This window comes from Rhinolophus sinicus, chromosome 1 (assembly GCF_057876585.1).
Source record: "Rhinolophus sinicus isolate RSI-liver-muscle chromosome 1, RSI-T2T, whole genome shotgun sequence".
Classification (NCBI taxonomy): domain Eukaryota; kingdom Metazoa; phylum Chordata; class Mammalia; order Chiroptera; family Rhinolophidae; genus Rhinolophus; species Rhinolophus sinicus.
In genome coordinates, this window is record NC_142501.1 from 55,193,496 (window position 1) to 55,209,392 (window position 15,897).

At 45.0% G+C, this 15,897-nt stretch overlaps 2 protein-coding genes across 2 annotated transcripts in view; one reads left to right on the forward strand and one right to left on the reverse strand.

Annotated features, from left to right (window-relative positions):
• The window catches only part of CSAD (cysteine sulfinic acid decarboxylase), a 25,166-nt gene extending 18,721 nt beyond the window's left edge, over nucleotides 1-6,445 (reverse strand). Inside the window, exon 1 of the mRNA XM_074325640.2 lies at nucleotides 6,313-6,445. The gene's annotated coding sequence lies outside the window, so the exon portion shown is untranslated. The remainder of the gene's footprint in view (nucleotides 1-6,312) is intronic.
• On the forward strand, nucleotides 6,281-15,738 carry ZNF740 (zinc finger protein 740). The gene is made up of 7 exons (XM_019724486.3): nucleotides 6,281-6,418; nucleotides 7,269-7,581; nucleotides 9,945-10,094; nucleotides 10,430-10,519; nucleotides 10,963-11,086; nucleotides 11,363-11,481; nucleotides 12,442-15,738. The coding sequence occupies exons 2-7, from the start codon at nucleotides 7,573-7,575 to the stop codon at nucleotides 12,529-12,531; spliced, it is 582 nt and encodes a 193-aa protein (XP_019580045.1). The 5' UTR covers nucleotides 6,281-6,418; nucleotides 7,269-7,572; the 3' UTR covers nucleotides 12,532-15,738.
• Nucleotides 15,739-15,897: the final 159 nt, after the last annotated feature.

The window sequence follows — 15,897 nt, forward strand, 5'->3', positions numbered from 1 at the left end:
CCTCATGAAGTTCACAGTCTAAAGCACAGGTCACAAACTGGAAGACGGTGACCCAACTCCCACCCACAGACAAGTTTTGTTTGGATTACACAATACATTTTAAGACTTTTAAAAATAATTGTCAATACTGAAACTTAGCTTCTTGTGAAAAAAGTCAGAAGACCTAGCAACACTGGGCCTGAATTAATATACAGCAATAATCACCTGTAGTTGGAGTTGCCCCTTTATTGTTATTATAGTTTTACATTCATTATATTTTCTTTTCAACTTTTTTTTTTAAAGATTTTATTGGGGGAGGGGAACAGGACTTTATTGGGGAACAGTGTGTATTTCCAGGACTTTTTTCCAAGTCAAGTTGTTGTCCTTTCAATCTTAGTTGTGGAGGGTGCAGCTCAGCTCCTGGTCCAGTTCCCATTTCAAGTTGCAGGGGGCGCAGCCCACGATCCCTTGCAGGACTCGAACTGGCAACCTTGTGGTTGAGAGCCCACTGGCCCACGTGGGAATCGAACCGGCAGCCTTCAGAGTTAGGAGCATGGAGCTCTAACTGCCTGAGTCACCGGGCCGGCCCCTCAACTTTTTTATTTTTGATTAAACAATATATTCAGGTAATTCAAAAATCAAAAATATAAAAAATATTAATAGTGAAAAGTCTAATTCCCACTCCATTCCATATGCCCCATTCCCATCCCATCCCCACAGGTAACCATTTTTATTATTTTCTTGGGTAGCCTTTCAGAGTTTTTAATGCAAATACTAATAAATGCAAGTATATATTTATTTTCTCCCGTTGCACACAAAAGATAGCATATAGTCACTGTTGTGCACCTTGCTTTTTTTGTTAACAACATATGGACAATCTTCTATCAGTACATATAGAACTTCCTCATTCTTTTTTTTAATGTAACAGCTTTTTTTAAATATAATTTACATATCATAAAATATACCCCTTTAATTTGTACAGTTCAGTGGTTTTTTTCATATAGTAACAAAATTGCGCAACCATCACCACTATCTAATTCCAGAATATTTTCATCACTCCAAAAAGAAACTCATTAGCAGTCATTCCCCATTCTCCCTTCTTCCCAACCCCTGGCAACCACTAATCTATTTTCTGCCTCAGTGGATTTGCCTATTCTGTACATATCACATAAGTAAACATACAATATGTGATCTTCTGTGACTGGCTTCTTTTTCTTAGCATAATATTTTCGAGGTTCATCTATATTGTAGCTAGCATATATCAGTACTTCGTTTCCTTTTCCGGCCAAATAATATTGCATCATATGGATATACCAATTAAATTTCACCAAATGATGGACATTCGCTTTGTTTCCAGTTTTTGGCTGTTGTGAATAATGCTGCTCTGAAGATTAACGTACACGTTTTTTTATGGGCATATGTTTTCAATTTTCTTAGGTACACCTGGTACTGGAACTGCGGGATCATATAACTCCGTTTAACTTTTTGAGGAATTGCCAAACTGTTTTCCAAAGTGCCTACACCATTTTACATTCCCATCAGCAATGTATAAGGGTTCCAATTTTTCCACATCCTTGCCAGACTTGTTATTGTCTGTCTTTTTCATTGTAGCCATCTGCAGTTATAATTTTGTTCAAGAGTGCCAACATCCTAGAGGTTGCACCAGTGTACAAAAGTGCCTGCGTTCTCAGCCTCAAGAAACTTCTTTTTAACTTGAGAAGAAAAAAATGGTATTTTAGTAGTTTTATTTTAGTTGAACTCCTGTACTCGTCAGTTTTGCTGTGGTAACTAATGGCTTCAAATTCCCATTGGCTTACAACAGAGGTTTATTTCTCTTTCATGGTTTACGTTTGTGGTTGGCTATAGCTTTGATCCATAGGCCTTTATTCCAAGACCCAGGCTGAAGGAACAGTTCCTATTCAGGACACAATGTTCTTGTGGCAGAAGGAAAAGAGAAAAAGGAAGAGAAAACCACGCACTGATTCTTAAAACTTCTGCTCGGACCTGGCGTATGGCACATCTACTCATATCCCCTTGACCAAAGCAAGCCCGAGGGCAGTGGGGTGAGGATGCATGTTCCTCCCACAAGAGGGCACTAAAAAACGTATGGCAAAGGGTGAAGACGTCCAATCCCATCACAAGATCACTGGGCACACGCCATTAGAATTTTGCACTCTGTTTCACCTCAATCCACATCAGCCCACCTCGCTCATTTGCATTACCTGCTTAGCCCTGTAGATATTTCAGTTGGAACCACTGGTCTAAAGGCGTCTCTCCTTCTCTCTCATGGACACCTTTTTGATTATCCCTCTCATTTCTTCAACTCTCCCTCCTAATACTTCTTACAACATTTTAAGCTGTTTAAACCTCTCACATGTTCCCACTCCAGCCATCTCCTCATCACAGGCAACCTTCTTAAAAGAGTTGTCTCCACTCCGTCTTCACTTCCTCTCTTCTCACACTTTGTAGCTTCCACCTTCAACATCACCAAGAATTTCCCCGCCTCCAAGTCCCATGGACACATCTTTAATAGAGGCACCAAATTCTCCTTATGTACACAGTGATTTCTCCCCTTCTATATTGTAAATCCCTGGGGGGAGAGGACTAAGTCTTATCCTTCTTTAAGTAAAGCATCAAATACAAAATAGGCACTCCAAAAAATGTAAGTTTTCATCTTCCCCACTCTCCACTCCTGTCCTCCAAGGTGTTGCACAAAGGTATTCAATAAACATTTAGCAAATCAACCAATTATTTTCAGATACAGAAAAATAATACTGTTCTACTTACATTTAATTTGCATAAACCAAAAATCTGTATTAATTATAACTTAGAAGATTTGCAAAGGGTTTTTTCTTCTCAAAGCCTTCTCATCTATGACTTCATTTGTTCCTCACAGTAGTGCTAGAAATAAGCCTGAAAAGGTATTTATTTATTCATCCTCATTGTCAAATGAGGACTCTTGGGCCAGACAGTGAATTCATTTGTCCCAGATTACAAAGGTGACACGGGAGCAAGCCTGGATTGCTGATTTCTGACTTCTAGGCTAGTACCTCTTGTCACCACATTATTGGTCCCTTTTAAGTATGGCATTTCTCACTACCTCTTACCATACACAAAAATAAACTGTAGGTGACACAAAGACATAAATTAAAAATATACAACTATAAGAATACCAGAAGGAAATGCAGGGAAATATTTTTATAATCTTGAGTTAGCATGTCACAAAACCCCAAAAGCCACAGGCAGATTTGACTACGCAAAACTTTTAAAATTCTGTGTAAAGAAAGACACCATTAAAGTGGTTAAAGATAACTCATGGCTTTATTTTTCCCCACTCATTATTCTACCCACTCAATATTTTCCAAGATGGTTTTTCCTCTCCTTGTAATTATTCCTTTCCATGTAAACTTTAAAAATCAGCTTAAGTTCCATGCAAAGTCTTGTTTTAATAAGAATTGAACTTAAAATATAGCAAAAACTTATGTCTCTACTGTATTAAGTCTTCCTATTAGTGGACATAGTAAAACTCTCCATGTAACCAACCCCTTTTTGTCTTTCACTAAAATAGTCTGATTTTCTTAATACCATATAATTTGCAGTTTCCTGTTAAATTTCTAGAAATGTAATATTTTAATCATGCATGAGATTACTTATTCTGTGATTTTTTTATGGCTGGTTATATTGTTATATTTTATTATATAATTTTTCTTTGTTAATCTAATATCTGACCATGCTACTGAACTCACCACTAGTTTTACTATTTTGTCAATTGATTCTCTTTGTAGATGAATATGTCATATGAAAATAATGAGACTTTTGGGTGGCCAGGAACTCTAGTAGAATATTAATTTTGATGGTAAATATTCTCGTCTTGTTCCTATCTTTGATAGGAATATTTCAAATATTTTCCCATAGAGCATAACTTTTGCTCTGAAAAAAAAAAAGTTGAAAGATAAATGAAAATCTATGAGAAAATACTTTAAATGCATATGATAAATAAGAAGTTAATATAACACAGAGAAGATTTCCACCAGTCAATAAGAAATAGACAAATTATCTACTTTTCTCCTTAATGGGCAAACAATATGAACAGGCAGTTTACAAAAACAATTAAAATGGTCAAAAAACAAGAGATACTCAAATTCACTATTAATGACATGCATATTAAAACAACGAAATTACTATTTTTCACCTATCAAATTGGCAACTGGATAAAAATTCACAGCATCCAGTATTGCCAAGGTTTAGGAAATGGGGACATTAACACATGGTTCTGAGTGAGGGTATAAATGGCTACAAACTTTTGAAACCCAATTTCACAGAATCTATTAAAATTTAAAATATACATATCCTTATCTACAAATAGGATAACTATGTAAGATGCTCATTATGGCACTGTTTATAAAAATAAAAAGAAACCACTGGAACTCACCTAAATGTTCATCAGGATGGGTCTAGACAGATTAAAGTATAACCATAACTTGGAATACTATGAAACAATTAAGATATGAACTGACTTAGATGTCTAAAACACACTGTTTGGGGCCGGCAGCATATCTCAGTTGATTGGAGTTCAAGTTCTCAACAACAAGGTTGCTGGTACAATTCCCACATGGGATGGTGGGCTGTGGCCATTGCAACTAAAGATTGAAAATGGCATACTGGACTTGGAGCTGAGCTGCGCCCTCTACAACTAGACTGAAGGACAACTACTTGGAGCTCACCGGCCCTGGAGAAACACACTGTCCCAATATTCCCCAATAAAATTAAAAAAAAAAAAAAAACACTGTGGGGGGTGAGGGGTGGGAGATGAGGGTAAGGGGGATCAAATATATGGTGATGGAAGGAGAAATGACTCTGAGTGGTGAACACACAATGGGATTTATAGATGATGTATTACAGAATTGTACACCTGAAATCTATGTAATTTTACTAACAATTGTCACCCCAATAAATTTAAAAATATATATAAAAAAAAAAAACAAAAAAAAACACTGTGTGGTGCACTGTAGTTGCTCAATAAATATGTTCTGACCGAAAACAAAATTTTTTGTATGAACATAGAAAAGGCCTGGAGGTATATATATACCAAACTCATAAAAATGACTACCTTCAGGCACATGGGATAGTAGAGAAAGAAACCAAGTATTTTTGCCTTTTATTCTTTTGTGTTGTGTGGATTTGTTAAAATGAGTTAATTTTTTAAAATTAAAGACATTTCTGATGATTCTCTATCTCTTTCCATTTTATCCCAATTTTATGATGAGCCTAAGAGCAGAAGCACTTGCTGTCAGTGGCCCCAACTCGGAAAGCTCAGGAAAATGAAACCTGTGTAAAAAAAGTGGCTAGGAATTCTTGTCTTCTTTCATAAAGATTTTTTTCTTTTGGTATTCTTAATTCACAACCTGATAGCACCTACCGCAGAAGCTGGGACCTAAATGGAATGGACATTTCCTTCTACAAAATGCACTTCACATGGTACGTCTTTAGCAGGACCACTCCCTAGTTAGCAGCTCAAGTTGCGAGTAGAATTTGAAAAAAGGCTCAAGTTTCCATTTTCCTAATTCGGCCAGGCCCAGGGGCCATCCTGCAGAAGCCAAGTCTCCAAGGAGACTAGTCTACTGAGGGGAGTCCTGCGGTATTTTTCAAGCGAGGCTACTGTTAGACGCTGGCGGGCCTAGAATAAACGGGGAAGCGGTATAAGATAACCAGACCGGCCTCGGAGTGCGTGGACCACCGCTAGGGCACCCATTTGCAGATTGGGGCTGAGTGTACACGGCAAGAGTGTGCGAAGAAAGTTAGCTCCTCTCCCAGCTAGCTGACTGGGGACCCCAAAATCTGAAGATCTGGGCCTGATGGAAAGCTCCGGTAAAGACAACCTCGGCCGAGTACGAATTGTTCCGGCTCTATTTGGGGCTCCAGGCTAAGAAGCGACAGGGAGAACAGAACGTGCACGAATTAGGAGAGTGATGGCGCTTTTTCGAAGAGTCTTAACTAGTTCACATACGAAAACCTCTCAATCAGCACTCAGCTCACAATCATCTCTGGCCCTTCGTTCCTGCCCTCAGTCAAGATGGCTGCCGGGGCTCGCCTGCACCACGGCGCACGCGCCATACGGCCGCTCCTCCTTTTTTCCCCCCGTCCTTCCGCGCGACGGCACTGCCCACTCAACTAGCTGTACCCCGCTTCTGGTGTCTTCGGCCTCACCCACTTTCTGGCTGCCCCCGCCCGTCCCGAGCCCGGAAGTGGATATAGCTGCCTGGCGGAGAGGACGAGGGGGAGGGAGAAGTGCTTCCGGGGAAGCGGACCCCGGGTTGGTGTTTGTAAACTTGCCTCGGTCCCGGCGGGGGCAGCGGCAGCCAAGGGGTTGGCACGGTGTGCTGGGGCCTGGAGGAGGCGTCGCGCGGCGGGGGAGACAGCGGGAGGCCGTGCCTGGCAGGTAGGAGCACGCCCCAGGGAGCGCAGCGTCGTCCGGGCTGAAGGCAGCGCTTCAGCAGCTCGCAGGCCATGGGACGCCGCGCGGGAAGGGGGAGGGGAAGGGAGGAGGGGCGCGTGGCGAAAGGAGGGGGCTCGCCGGGGAAGGGAAGGGGCAGCGCGCGCGCACTGCCCCGCGCCCGCGCGCCCTCCGCGTCACCGGCCGGGGAGAGGGGGGCTTGGTTGGAGGGACGCGGACGCGAGCACGCACCTTGCGCGCTTCTCGGCGCTCTCCGGCTCTCCGCAGGGTTTGTGGAGTGGGCTCTGGCTGGTTGGCTGGAGGGAGGGAGGGAGGGAACGCGCCGCGCCGGGCTTCGCTTGCCTGCCTTCCACCTCCGCAGCTAGTTTTCGTACCTTCGGGCAGACTCGGAGAACCTGCATTTGTGGCCCGACCCGACGCACACTGCCAGTTCGGTTTCTGCCTGCTATCCAAGCGCCCAGCGATAGTCCCTGAGCTTTTTTCCTTCCCAGTCCTGACCACCTTAAGAGAGTGCGAGCTTCCCGGGCGGCCCACTGGGGCACAAAAGCCCCGAAGGGCCTCCGCTCCCTTCTTGCATTCCTAAGATGGCAAATCCAAGCAGTTGGCCTGTTGCAGTTCCTCCCTAAGAGACCACCAGTTACTTTTGCTCCTGTTGACTGCCCAAGAGAACAGTTTCTTCTGTTGACCTAGAAAGATAACTCTGCTTGACTAATGTCCTCTTTATGAGCTTCACAGAGAGCTCCTGGCAAAAAAAAAAAAAAAAAGTTCAGCTCACTACAGGTTGCATGGCCTGGGGATGTGGCACCTAACAGTCCATCTCCCTTTCTGGTTTCAGGTTTCTGCAACAGATCGTGAACTTCATCAAGAGAATTCAGTTGGAAAACGAAGACTGGCAGACTCTTTTTCTTCAGACAATAGGCAGGAGCCAGAGTCCAGAGATTCTTGGAACATCAATCTTCCCTTTGGAGTACACTAAGTTATATTCGAAGACAAAGGGAGTTCAATATGGCAGCAGGACTGAAGGGACATGAAAGAGTTGTTACAGTGATTTGGTGACAGTTCTTCAAACAGCAGTGTCTTAAGGAAAGGTGGATCAAGAAACTTCTGAACTTTTGGGTTGCATTGAGTGAGAAATCAGCATGGCTCAGGTAAAAAGCTCTAGAGTCCTTCAAGATCGCTGGGAAGCGTGTTTGCAGTTTCACTCTTGAATGCTGTCTTAGTCAATATATTGACCAGCCCAGTGAGCCAAGCTCTGTATTAAGCAACAGGGGGAGGTCTAGAGGAAGGAAAGGAGACAGGCTACAGCCCCTCCCTTCAGGGAGCTTCCAGTCAGATGAAGGAGGTAGGCTATGCTGCATCAGGCACTGATGAGACATTTGCAAAGCACCCGGTACTCAGTTTACACTTGGTACATTAAGTGCTGAGGGACGTGAGGGAGTGAACAGTCTTGTAGGTGCTTCATTTCTTTTTTTCCAACGAATTCATTGAGTTCCTGTTACATATAAAACATTGTGCTAGGGATACAAAGTAAATAAGATTGTCCCGGTCCCCAGCAAGTTTCTAGACTAGTTGTGTTAGGATAGGGGGAGATGGAGAGCCGGTCTCTTATTTATCTTTATAGTCACACGACCTTGCATAGTGGCTGACTAGTAGTAGACACTCAGTGAGTCTGTTGAAGGAATAATTGAGGTATGTACACTGCACAGGAGATAATGATATTTCTACCTGGTTGAAAAAAGAAGGTTGAAGGATGCATAGGATTTTGCTAGATAAACAGAACAGGACATTCGGACAGGGAGAACTGCATGAGCAGAGTAAGGGTGGGATGAGGTTAGGAGTAATACATGTAGTTTGTTAGTTAAGGAGGAAGGGATTTAAGTGGATGGTTAGGAGGATAGGGTAGATAGTGATGGATGGAAAAGTTAGGGTGAGGGAGTTGTTTCCTGGAGAATTAAGTGGCGTAACTTAATGGGCCTTTTATGTCTTGCTAAGGAAATAGATTTTATTTTATAGAGAATGGGAACTCTGAAGAATGTTAAGCAGCAAAGTGACGTTAGATCAGTGTGTTTAGAAGGTTATTGTCATTGTGGGTGTACACAATGGATTGGAGAGACAAGATGACCTGATAGGTTGGAAAGCTATGTGCACGCATCCCCAGAACTTTGATGGATTGGAGAGACAAGATGACCTGATAGGTTATTGTCATCCGCTGGGTTGGAAAGCTATGTGCACGCATCCCCAGAACTTCTCCCACCTTACTTCCTGGGACCCTCACCTACCAGTCTCACCAGGATGACAACCTGGTTAGAGTGTAATTGGCTTTCTTCCAGCTGCATGCATAGCTTCCCCCTTTCCATGCAAAGTAGGAGTCCTTTAGTTTCTTCTTCTTTTGTCTGTTTGCATCCCATTTCACAGCATCATGTTCACGCTTGTTCTGAAAACACTGCTTTGCACCAGTCAATAACTTTGTATTGGGTACTGCTAAGCATTTTACATCCTAGTTTAATTCTTATCAACCCTGTGAAGACAGATACTATGATAAACATTTTGCATTTAAGGAAACTTAGCTTTAAAGAGGTGGAGTCATTTGCCCAAGATTATATAACGCAAACAGCAGAGTTAAGTTTTTTTTACCTCCGGACCTTTCAGTCCAAAGTCCTTGAAGGTGAGAGAAGGGGTTCCAAGATATACTGATCATCTAAAAGGAATTTATAAATCACTTGTGGAAGTTTGCTGATCACCTATTTCCTAAAAGTTTTTTCAATAAGAAAAGTATATTCTCTAGTGCTGGCTAAACAAAGTCAGTTTGAAGAATATAACAGCAAAAAGAAGAAATGTTCATAAAATTCCTTGGTTAACTATTTGTAAACTATGTCTAGAGCAGGGAATGTGAAAAAATATGGAAATGCACACACATAAATGGCCTGGTGGGTCAAGAGAAATTGTATATTCAACTCTAACATCCTTCCAAGTGGTTTAATTTTTGTATGTTATAATTAGCAGCACTTAGGGAATTTAAAATCTGAAGAGAGAAATGACCTAATTTTACTGATAAACATATTTGTGGGACCTGATAGAATATATATTTGGCATCAGTGAGGTCTGCCAATCACAAATGGGCTCTGTGAAGCTGAGTGCCGTTGAGAAATGAAGGCGGAAGTTCCCTCAGAAAACTCCCATTTCAGTGGGTCAGCAGGACGGACCCTCATGCCCACTTACAAGGTCTGGAAATACTTCAGTGTAATATAGACACACACATTGTACCTAGCACAGTGCTAATGATAAACGTGTAAGACTTGATTATTCACTTAATCCGTATCTAAATGATGGATAACAAAATAATTAGTTTCTAGTAAGATTAGTTAGGGAACAGGGTTTCAAAGTGAGGAGGGACACTCCCTAGAGAGAAGCCGTTTGTAGCTGGATGTAAAAGGTAGTTCGGTAGAGGATGGCAGCCTGTTTTTGCCCTGCCCTGCCAGGTGACCTGACACCTCATCTCCTTTCAACTTAGGCAAGTCTCCTGGCTTGTGAAGGCCTAGCAGGTGTGAGTTTGGTTCCCACTGCAGCCAGCAAGAAGATGATGCTGAGCCAGATTGCCAGCAAGCAGGCCGAGAATGGAGAGCGGGCAGGTAGCCCTGATGTGCTGAGGTGCTCGAGTCAGGTACAGCGCTTGAGTCCATTGCGGCACCTGGGGGTTGGGTAGCCCAAGCTCTCTGCCAGGGGGTGCCAAGCTGCAATTCTTCAATGCTTGTTTAGGGAAGTGGGGACAAGGGATCCAGCTGGGGAGTGAGTGAGTATGGGTATTAGAGAGCTAAGGAAGGTTTTACTGTATCTACAACCCCTTAAGACAGAGTATTTGGAGAAGAGATGGATGAATATGTTTTCTAAATCTTTAGGCAAATGGGTTATTCTCATCAGTTGCCTGAAAGCAGCATTTGGTGTCCTGTCTTGTGTTCTGAGATGGACTGTGAGTTTAGATTTGATTTGTATTCAAAGGGCCACCGAAAAGACAGCGATAAGTCCCGGAGCCGCAAAGATGATGACAGCTTGGCTGAGGCCTCTCATTCAAAAAAGACTGTTAAAAAGGCAGGTAATGGGGTTATCCCAAACTGATACAGTTTAGTAACGGGTTAATCCACTTCACTATGGCTCAACCTGGAGCTTTCCCTAGATGTTTTGGTCCCTCACAGCCAGTGAGCATATCACCCTGATTCCCTCCAGAGACTACTTTAATAGTTGATCTCTGCCCTCTGGAACATCCTTGCTGAGAGTTAGAGGAGCATGTCCCTGTGGCAAAGGGACAGGCAGACTCCCCCTCAGATCCCATTCAAAGTGTTGAGTTGAACAAGGCAGGTAGCTTACCCACCCCAGCTCCTTCCTCAGAGGGTCTCTGAACTCTTAAGGGATATGGGAGATGACGGTATCTGAGGGGCTACTTTGTCCAGCAGCTGGAAATAGACCCTGAGTAGAATAGGGGCAAGAAGCGGGCAGAGAGATAGCCTCGTGACATGCCTGATTGTTGCCCCCAGGTGGTGGTAGTGGAACAAAATGGTTCTTTTCAAGTAAAGATTCCCAAAAATTTTGTTTGTGAGCACTGCTTTGGAGCCTTTAGGAGCAGTTACCACCTCAAGAGGCACATCCTTATTCACACTGGTAAGTCTCTTGCTCATATTCAAAGCGGGAGAGTAGGGGTGTGTGTGTGTATAGTTCTTATTGGGGTTATTTTAAAGGGCAAGTATTAGAAATAGGGTAAGAAGGTCAGCAAATGAGGTAGAGTGCATGGCTCTGTATCTAGTGTCATGGAGACCAGCTGCTTTGGGTACCCTTCCCCATTAGGTGTCTAAAAATTGCAATTTCTGGGAAATACCTAGAATGGGGTCCCTGCCATGTGTACCTCCTGACAGGAACTTCTCTTTCCACCTGGGCCAGGTGAGAAACCATTTGAATGTGATGTATGTGATATGCGCTTCATCCAGAAGTATCATCTGGAGCGTCACAAGCGTGTGCACAGTGGTGAAAAGCCCTACCAGTGTGAAAGGTGTCATCAGGTAAGCTCACAAGTCATCCGTCCACCCGCACACACAGATCTTTCCTTCCCCAAGAACCAGGGCCAGCCCTCACTTCCTGCCTGACAAGGGCTCACCTAGTGTTCCTGGCCGCGAGCGAGCGAGTTAGTACGTCAGGGTGAGGTAGAGCGCTCTGGCCTTATGCAGCTGAGCGGGGGGAGGGAGCGTTAGGAGGATTGTAATAATAATAGCATCTTTTAAGGTCTTACTTTATGTCAAGTACCGCGAGAGCATACTTGACATAGATTATTTTATTCTCACACTAACTCCATAAGGTGGCTGTGTTGTTCTGATTTCACATATGGGGAAACTGAGGTTCAGAGATGTTAAACTTCCCAAGGGCAGAGCCAGGATTCGGTGGAACTTCAGATCTGGTGCACTTTGGAGGTAGAGATGTAACTTTGTGCTGGGGGGTCAGTATCTGATCTGATGAGAACATAAGAGCCAGGACCAAGAACGAGATGAGAGATGGTAACAGCTAACATCTCCTGGATGCTTTGCTAGGGCTCAGGCTTTGCTCAACGCTCTCACACTGAATCTTCCCAACACTAGAATGAAAGCTCCATAAGGCAGACTTTATCCCTCTGGTTCTCCGCTCTCTGCAGCCCCAAGAATTGTACCTGCCTTGAGATAGATGCTCAATAAATATTTGATGAATGAAGCAGCCACACTGTGAGTAGGTACTTTTAGCTCTGTTTTACAGACGATTGTACAGATTCAGGACTGTTAGGTAACTTTCCCAAGATCGCACCACTGCTTAGTGGTAGAGCCAGAATTCAGACTCCAAACCTGCTTGTTCTTACTACTGTGCATTCGTGCCATCTGTGAACGTGCTGAGGTGACATAGAATGGGTCGTGTGCTTCCTATTGCGGGAAGACAGATCTAGCCAACAGGTAGCTAAGTTTCTCCTCTCAGGCACTTAACCCTCCCTTTCTTCTCAGTGTTTTTCTCGGACAGATCGATTACTCAGACACAAACGGATGTGCCAAGGGTGCCAGTCCAAGACTTCCGACGGGCAGTTTTCTCTATAGGTGCAAGGGGTCCTGGGTGGTGGGAGTGATCAGAAGAATCTACCGAAGAGCGCACCCCCTCTGGTCTGATGGTCCCACCACCAACCCGTGTGTACCTGTCCCCTCCTGGAGGAGTGGACCCAGGAGACCAGAAGAGTGCATCAGGGGACAGTGGCCCCAGAGCCTCAGCTCTGTAAATAATCTGAGACTATGAGTATCTCGGGGAAGTTCCTACAGCATTCCTGGGTAGGGAAGCTAGTCCCTGGACCCTTGGCTGAGGTCATAGATGGGGGACTCAAGTTACAGGACCAAGACTGAAGTGTGGCTCCCACAACCTTGGACTCCAGCTGGCAGCTGAAATGGAAAAGATTGGGGAGAGGGATTTGTTTGTTTGTCCTGTTCTTGTTTTTGTTTATCCAAAAGCAATTTCAGCAGGTACACTGTGTATACAGGTAATCTGGAGGCATAGAGTCTTGGTCAAAGGGACTGTGGGTAGTCCAACCTTTCCCCCAAATTGAGTTTTTAGTTGCAATTGATACTCAGTGTTCCACAGCCCTGCCCCTCACCTCCTGTTTGCAGGAGAATAGGCTCAGGGGTGGCAGTTGAGCTTACTTTGGCCGCCTCATACACTGTAGGGACAAAAGGAAGAACAGTAGGAGGAGCAGGCGAGGGCTGGATCCAAGAAGAGTGGACAGGTACCTCTGATTTCCTCCGGGGAAGAGGAAGAGTTGTGCTCCTGGGTGTGACAGTGGCCCATACCACACTGGTACTGATGGGGTCAGCTCAAGTGCCTTGTGGAGGAAACTTGGGTGAGAGTGGCCGTGAAGCCCTTTCCTTCTCTCTTGGGGCCGTTGGTCTCGGAGATAGTTTGTGGCTACCTCGCTGCCATGGACTCCTAAGCCAGAGGCGTTGAGCGGGAGTCATGGATATGAAAGTGGGTTCTCTCTCCTTGTGCCCTCTTAGGAACTACCCAAGACTAGTCCTAAGTTGAGTAACAACTGTTCAAAAAACAAAGGAATTTGGTGTCCCCTGACATGACTGTTGAGCAGCGTGAGCTGTTCTCCCTGCCCAAGTCCTATCACTGTATTCAGGTAGAGGAGATAGGGGTCTGGCCTTTGGTTCCAAAGAACAAGATCTTGGCTTCCTTCTTGATGGCCATCCCTTCCCAACAAATTGGGGGTGAGGGTGCTGCAGAAAAAGGACTGAGGAAGAAACCTAATGTAGGTTTTATTCTTAACCATATTCTCTGCTCCTCTGCTCCAACACCACCACCCTATCCACCCTCACAAAAGTGATCAGGGTGTGTGTGTGTGCGTGCGTGCGTGCGTGCGTGCGAGTGATGTGATGTGAGCATGTTGTATGCTTGGAGATGGCATATTGAGCCAAACCCTTCTCTGGCCCTCTCCTCAGGAGGATGAGCATAAAGCAGCCTCCCCCGCCCCAAACTTGAAGGGTGCTTAAGGTTCCAGCAGGAGCTGAGGAACTCAATTTAGGGGACTGGAGGGCTTTGTTTTCGAGGGATTTTTGTAGATTGATTCAACAGGCTAGGGGTTACGGTGTTTCTAACCCAAGCTAGAGGCTTGTGAACATGAATTTTCTTAAGTGAAAATAAATCCTCTTTCTTCCTGCTAAGGAAAGATCCTTATGGGAGGTTCTGGGTTTGTGGCGTGTGTTCTGTCGCCTGCCCTGCGGTGTGGAGAGTAATCGTGGACACTTGGTGAACCTGACCAGGCTGTCAGTGGGGATCTGAGGTGGCCACCTCTAGGAAACGTGATTTCATTTCCCAGGAAATAGAGGGAACAGCAGCAGTGAGCTACTGGCTGTTAGCTATTCCAGAGGAGATAACGGGGAGAGTTGGGGCATCCTCCATACCTCTGAGGTGTGAGGATTGCAGGGAAAGAAAAGAGGCATAGCACCCTTTAGGTGTTTCCTGACAGCATCTGAGATCCTGGAGGAGTTGGGGACACATTTGCCGCCGTGCTCTCCTAGCTTTATGCTGGCCTTCCGTTGGTTTGTGGGACATAGACCTCAGTCCCAGATCTGCCCTGGGATCCCCATAAGCAGGGCACCCTTCTGCATGTGAGCCAGACCCCTCCTGTGAGATGGCTCTGCTCAGGCTGGAATTGGTCTGTCATTCACCTCTGGGAATATATTCGGGGAAGGAGGATGCATTTAGAAAGCTCTGTCTTCCCAAGACTGCTTTTGAAGATGGGAGGCCTCGCTCCCTGGCACTTGCAGCTAATCTGTTTCGGGTTGGGGTGGGTTGGCAGTGGGGTGGGAGGGCAGTGTGTGGAGAGAGAATCACATGAGTGATCTATACCCCTACATGTGTGAATGTGTGTTTAAGTCAGAATGTGCCCTGGCCCCCAGCAGGCCTCAGCTTCCTGCCTGGGTGGGTGGGACAGAGGGAACTGAGTGGGTGTGCAGAGCCATACCAGACCCACCCCTGCCAAGGATCGGGTGTGGGGGAAACTCAGGAGCGGGGGTTAGTTTTGTTGTCCAGATGCTGATGTGCTGGGGCCATGGATGTGTAAGACGAAAGGAGCCAAGAGGTGAAAGGAGTGATTTAGCACCCATAGGTCCTAGGAGCCCCTCTTCCCCCATGGAAATCACAAAAGACCTCTGCAAAGGCTCCTGGGCCCAAAGCCCCACCCTTCCTTTGCTGGGGGGGGGTCTAGCACTGGAAAGATGCCTCAGGTGTGTTTGGAGAGAAGGGAAAGGGGGATAGGGCCGGCTCTCAGAGACCAGGATGTGGAATTTGGGGACCTGGGAAAGAGAGTAGTGCCAGTTCCTGGGTGAGCTGCTGTACCAGGCCCTACCAGCCCTGCCCTTCCCACCACCCCAAGTCTTTCCCGTCCACCTCCCAACAGCCTCTTGTCATCACTTAGCTACTGATTGTGCCCCATGGCTTGACATTGGAGGGTTAAATAAGGCTCTGAGCCCCGCCACAACTTTTAACCCTCTCCCCAGACGCCCTTTGCCTCTGCTGTAGCCCTGGGGCTTTTATCTTAACAATTCCTCTTACCCTTCCTCTACACCCTCTTTTTTTTTTTAATATACTTATTTTGCTATTGGGGGAGGGGAATATCAAATGAACAAGATCACTTTTAAATGGTAGTTTTTATAAGATGTTATAAACTTGTATCTTTTTACCATTCAAGTGCAGTGTATGTTCCTTCGTGATATATTTAGTATATTTAAATAAAAAGAAAGTGGGGCTTTTCTACATACTATCTCCTCTTTGAGCAGAATATCCTTTGGGGAAGCTTTTTCCCTGGGGGGCCAAAGTGGTCTTCCTTTTTTCTCTTCCCCAAATATAACCACCCTACAGCTTCCACTACCCCATAATCTGCCACTTTAAAACTCCCCTTCTCCACGAGGAGCAGC

Excerpts from the sequence above, each read along its gene's own strand:
- ZNF740 (XM_019724486.3), top strand. Across the intron at positions 10,520-10,962 it reads CAAAAAAGACTGTTAAAAAG|GTGGTGGTAGTGGAACAAAA; the intron begins GCAGGTAATGGG and ends TGTTGCCCCCAG. Across the intron at positions 11,482-12,441 it reads AGTGTGAAAGGTGTCATCAG|TGTTTTTCTCGGACAGATCG; the intron begins GTAAGCTCACAA and ends CTTTCTTCTCAG.